A 5821-nucleotide genomic window follows, 5' to 3' on the forward strand; every position below is an offset into this window, starting at 1 on the left:
TGGGATGTCATATTTATATGTGATTATAATTAAAATGCTTCCTCGACATTTTTATTATTTATGTTATAAAACCGATTCGCTATTTTCATTTCCATTATGATCGAATTTTGGTTACTTTTATAATTGTTTGTTGTTTATATCAAAAAGTTATAACAATTATTAAAAGGATAATGCTATAATTGCTGTTCAAATTGTTGTTGTAATTTTAAACATAAAGAATAATGAATATCAAAGATATTAAATTGCTAAGCCAACACTATGTATCTAATTTGATTCCAGGAGCACACAGCCATTCCTTTATCGAAACGAGTAAGTCTTGATAATCCCTTCCAATAGACAGCATATCAGCAGGCACCTTCAGCAAAACTGATATACTATTTTATGCTGTTCAATTTTGCGATCTCAAAGTCAACTGTAAGACAAAGTAATATTCTTGGACTTAACCCACGGTTAGAACTATTATTGTTGCGTATGCTGTGAAGATGTACATTGCAGGAAGCATAAATGAAATCAAAAGAATATTAGATTACGATGGGTGTGGGTGAAAGTAATGCGGAAGATAGAGAAGTTAGCACTAATAGCCTAAATAATGCAAATCAATACTGATTCTTTATATGTACTCAATCTAATTAAAGGAATAATACTTTAATTAGGTAGACTTTTAAGAATAGTATCGTGTATTGGTATTCATATATATACACAGCTATATATAATTTTGGATTTGATTTAGTGTATTAAAATAATAATTATCATTATTTCACTATTTGATTTTTTTAATGTCAATACTTAAGTATTTTCATTATTTATATGATATTATGATAATTGTTATTGACACTGCTCTTATTAATTCTTTATACACATATCCCAATTACTAATGTATAATTATAATTTTTATTAAATTTATCATATCTCTGCATTTTTCCGTATAAATGTTCTGCATTCATTTTTCTATTTATAAGTATTAAAAGATAGCTTTAAACTATTGTATTTGCAATTATTGTTCTCATTTTTATATTGTAAATTTTTTTATATTGTATATTTTTAAATATTTTTTAATTCAGAATATAAGAAATTTTTATTTTTCGAATTTATTTGGTTTTGTTCATATATTAGCATGACTTCTTATATTTTTGTAAAATAATTTTCTGTTCTCTTTCAATTATCGTCGGATAGGCACTATTTTCTTTTAAGAAAGTAAAATGAATAAATAACTTGTTTTTTATTTAATATATATATAAAGTTTTAAAATTGTATTTAAAATAATTACATTTATTTTTATTTATTGTTGTTGCTTAACCCTTTTTAAGTTTACTGATATATTTTGTATTAAATTATTTCATGCTTTTAAAATTTTTTTGTATTTTTTCAAAACTTCTTTTTCAATTTAAACATATTTTTTTTTTCTTAATGTACATACTTTTTTTTTATTTTATTTCTTATTGTTTATTAGAGGTTCTTAAAGAAAAACTAATTACTCATATATATTTTTATTTAATATCTGTTAATTTAATTATGTAAATATCTAAAATTATTTCTTAAACAACAAATACTTTACACTTATTTATATTAAAAAATATTAAATAAAAATATTAAATATAATTTTTTAGTACCGGTTAAGTAAATTAAGTATGTTTATATTAATATTAATATTATTATTATTATTTATATTAAATTATTTCGTTTAATTAACGGTGGTTGGCTCAATTCATTGCTTATGAATTTTATTTAATTTTTTAATTTTTTTTTTTAATAAGAAACTTAATTAATTTACTTAACTTGTTTACGTAAAATTCACGCACATAATTAATTACAATAAATTACGCAATAATTAAAAAACAATTTTACATATATTAAAAATTAATTAAATTTTTAAATTTAAAAATCAATTATATACTATTTGAAATATTAATTATGCTGTTAAAACATAAAAATAAAATATTTATACAACTCTTAATTAATGCAAATCGTTTCGCAGCAAATTATTTTTTTCTTAAATCCATTTTACCAGTAGCAATATTTTTTAGCTGGATATGTTGTATTAGTTAAAAATTAATTATTTACACTTCAGTTTGTGGCGAAATTATTTTGTATTAATATTCATAAAAAATGTTTCATTGCATTTATGCTTAGAGTAAATGCAAAAATAAAACATTTTTTTTTTAATATTTTAATTATATTTTTGTGAGATCATTAAAATATTTGTTTTATTTTTTATTTAACTTAAAAGTATTTTTTCAGCTATATTAAAAAATATTAATACAATTTTTGTGTAACTTTTTTTGGCAACTCTTGAAAAAATTTATTTATGTTTTTTAAAAAAAAAAAAATTGTAAATTAATAGAATTAAAGCCTCTTTACAATTAATTTTCATTCAAGCTAATTTAAATTTCTATAGCATTAAACTAAGTATTAATCGAAGTCGTGCTAGAAAAAGAAATTAAGAGTTAATTTCACAGGCTCAAGTCACTTTAGTATGACTTCAGATAAGTAAAGAATGTCACAAAAGTAAATAAGTATTAGATAGTAATATTTTTTTGAATCAAATATGGTTCCTTAATTTTTATTTGTATATGAAAACTTAAAAACATTTGAATTTGGAAGAAAAAGAAACATTTGGGGTGGCAAAAAAAAAACATTTGAATTTGGAAGAAAAATAAACATTTGGAGTGGCAAAAATATTGCACAAAAAATCAATATATAATAATAATAATATATAATTGTTATAATATAATATATAACATATAATATATAATTGTTTTTCGACTTAAGTTAATTGATCAACTTATCTTGAGTTAAGTCAGCATTAAGACTCAAGTTGTGACTGTGAAATCTGTCGTAAGAATTTTTCTCCTTATCTAAAAAAAGTCATTCATTGATTTTATGAATATTTGAATATTATACCAGAACTGCCTACATCTTTAAAAATTCCTTTGAAAAATTTTACTTAATTTTAATTTAAAATCCATATATGTATGTCTCCCGAACTCAAATATGTGAAAGCACTTTTAGAAAAGAAGATGTCGTGGGTAAAGGGGGTATAAACAATATCTTAATATTTTTATAAAAATAAATAAAATGGAAAAGACAAAACATAGTCTACATCATTGCGTCTCAACCCACTATGGAAAGTACTATGGATTGGAAAAATATTCAATACTAATATCATCCAAAAAAAATAACATTAAGGACGTAATATATAGCCCGATTAGACACCTGAGACTATAAATCAAAAAGTTAGTTAGTTAGTTGAAGTGGAGAGAGGAACGTATCCTCCTCAATTAGCTAGAAACACACCATTCCTTTCCTTAGCTTTGAACACACCATTCCTCGTAATAGTGGGTACAAAGGTCGAACTAGAACCAGCCAGAAACTTTTATAAAGGCAAGAGTCTGGTCAATGCTATTATCGTTAAGCCTAGTTCTGGCCTGGCCTGGACATAAACATGCTGGTTAGACTCATATTATTTAAATTTGAATTTTTCACTAACACAAGTTCGGTTCACTTAGTCTGCTGTCTTGATTTTAAAATTTTTAATGAATTAAAACATATATTTTTGTGTTACCAAGAAAAGTTCACTAATTATGCTCACAAACATCTTCAGTGGCGGCGACAGCATTTGTAGATTCAATGCTGGAACCACTTACATTAGCCACCGCAGCCGCAGCCATTGCAGCAGCAACATTGACATGACGCAACATTATATCTGTTTCTGCAGAAACGGTGCTCGGCATGCCTTTGCCTAAACTACTTAAATTCAATGCAGCTGCGCTCTCAGCGGCAGATACACTGTACTCCTGCGCAGACAATTTTAGAAATTGCTCATACGCAGTGAGACGACTTGTTGGATTGATTGCTATGTCATGCGAAAGTGCTTCATTGCTGGTGTTGGTGTTGGTGTTGGAGTTGCTGGTGCAATTGGTTGCTTGTGCATGGAATACTTTAGCTGCAGCAGTTGCGTGATATGGCGGCGGAGGTGGACGTTCGTTAATTTGTTGCTGTTGTTGTTGTTGCTGCTGTTGATGATGATGATGTGTTTGTTGCTGTTGATGTGGGTGATGATGTTGTAGGTTGCTGTTGCTAGATACACTTGTCGTTACAAGCTCACTGGACAGTTGACATGTTAGCGGCAAGTCATGTTTTTTACGTAACAAATTGTTGCTGCCGTGGCTATTGTTATTGTTGTTCTCAATCATATTGCCCAAATTGTTCTCAGCAGTGTTATTAATTTGAATCTGTTGTTGTTGTTGTTGCTGTATGTCAGTTGCTGTTGTGGCGAAAAGATTGTCTTTAGTTTGCTGCTGCTGTTGTTGTACAACAGTAGCAGCAACTGCAGCACCTGCAGACATATGCGAGTTAGCTAAAGGTGGCGGCGATGTCGGCGATTGTTTTATAATTGTTGTAGTCAAATCGCTGCTGTTTAAATAATTGTTATTGTTGTGTTCAATATTGCCAGTGGTGTCTTTTGTCAGTGTGTTGGCAGCATCTTGTAGGACACTACCAACCACATTGTTTGTACTGTCAGCTATGCCACCCGTCGCTGCAACCAATTCACTCACTTCGTGTACACCTCCAACATTGCTACTATTATTGCTGCTTATGTTCATATTATGAGTGAGGTTAGCATTTATTGCAGATAGTGTGGGCAGTTGGAGCTCATGCTATTCCTTTATTAAACGATAGATATGATGAGTTGCGCCACTATTTTGTGCTGCCACTTCGAATACGTAGGCTATGCATAGCAGTGTTTCCTGTGTATCGCGGGCTTGCATTACCTAAACACCGAGCAATTATTGAATAAAATTAGTTAACATTATTATTATTTCCTTCAAATTCGAACACTTACTTGCAGTATTGTAAAGTTCTCCAGTACACTGTTCATCATATAACGTTCAGGTAAATTCTTTAATTTTTGTATAAAATTGATCATGTATTCGCACATGGGAGAACGATGAATGCGGTACACAAAACGACCGTTTTCCAAACGTGAGTATTCCGTTTCCACTTTTTCCACAACTTGCTTACCAAAAGAACAAACTTTTGTGGAGCAAATGAGCACAACATTTTCATTGCTTTCATATCTACAAGTAAAGGGAAAAGTAATCAGTATTTGTTGATGAATTATGTGTGGTTGACTTACTGGCTGGTTACACCATAAAAGTCGCCTGTTTCACTGCCTGTAATATCGGTGTTTAAGTCCGCCCAACATTTTACCAAGTAAAATGCATTTTGTGGACCCTTTTCATAGAGATCTTTAAGACCACCCGATTTCTCTGGGAATTTATCGGAGATTTGCCGTATATCAACAGCCTGTAATTTGAATACATAAATCATTTACATGTACTCTACACATATGTATGTATATATATATGCGAGAAATATCTTAACTTACCTCAAGTAATGGATCGGAGAATGATGGTTTGCCGCCAAGCTGTACAAACAAATGCCGGTGAAACTGTATGAAAAAAATTGATTAAGTGATTGATTGAAAAATACGCATTATTGTCATTTACTATTTCGTCTCTTTGCATTTCCATGAACGCAGAAAACTCTAGTAGCCTAAATTTGTGCGTCGCTATCGCTCGTCCTTCCCATGGCAGTTGTGCTGGTGGAAGACCTGCTTCAATATCACCAGATACAGCTGTTGATGGTTTGCCGGCGGGATATGGTGGTTGTGCAAATGGCTTAATGCTGTAATCATAGAAACTAAGGTCAATGCAAATGAGAGAGATAACTGTATAAATGTTAGTTCAACTTACTCTTGTGAGGTGCTCGGCTGTAGACCAGGCTGCCAAAATTGCTATAGGCGAAGAGGTAAGTAAAA

General features: G+C 29.7%; 2 protein-coding genes across 2 annotated transcripts in view; both read right to left on the reverse strand.

Moving 5' to 3' along the window:
• Positions 1–3575: 3575 nt before the first annotated feature.
• LOC119667216 (myb-like protein P) lies at positions 3576–4604 on the reverse strand. Its single transcript, XM_038076505.1, has 2 exons — positions 4086–4604; positions 3576–3995 (listed from the first exon to the last, which is right to left on the reverse strand). Exons 1-2 carry the CDS (start codon positions 4602–4604, stop codon positions 3576–3578), a joined length of 939 nt encoding a protein of 312 aa, XP_037932433.1.
• A 30-nt stretch (positions 4605–4634) lies between these two features.
• LOC119667217 (protein scalloped-like) overlaps positions 4635–5821 on the reverse strand; it is a 48211-nt gene continuing 47024 nt past the window's right edge. The window contains exons 2-7 of the mRNA XM_038076506.1: positions 5757–5797; positions 5511–5703; positions 5390–5452; positions 5138–5307; positions 4844–5078; positions 4635–4772 (exon numbers count right to left, since the gene is read on the reverse strand). Of these exons, the coding sequence (XP_037932434.1) occupies positions 4659–4772; positions 4844–5078; positions 5138–5307; positions 5390–5452; positions 5511–5703; positions 5757–5797 (816 nt within the window). The 3' untranslated portion in view covers positions 4635–4658. The remainder of the gene's footprint in view (positions 4773–4843; positions 5079–5137; positions 5308–5389; positions 5453–5510; positions 5704–5756; positions 5798–5821) is intronic.

The sequence above is a fragment of the Teleopsis dalmanni genome, chromosome 1 (assembly GCF_002237135.1).
Source record: "Teleopsis dalmanni isolate 2A chromosome 1, ASM223713v2, whole genome shotgun sequence".
Lineage (NCBI taxonomy): Eukaryota > Metazoa > Arthropoda > Insecta > Diptera > Diopsidae > Teleopsis > Teleopsis dalmanni.

Excerpts from the sequence above, each read along its gene's own strand:
- LOC119667216 (XM_038076505.1), bottom strand. The coding sequence starts at position 4,604 with ATGAACATAAGCAGCAATAATAGTAGCAATGTTGGAGGTGTACACGAA. Across the intron at positions 3,996-4,085 it reads GTGAGCTTGTAACGACAAGT|CAACAAATTAACGAACGTCC; the intron begins GTATCTAGCAAC and ends CAACAACAACAG.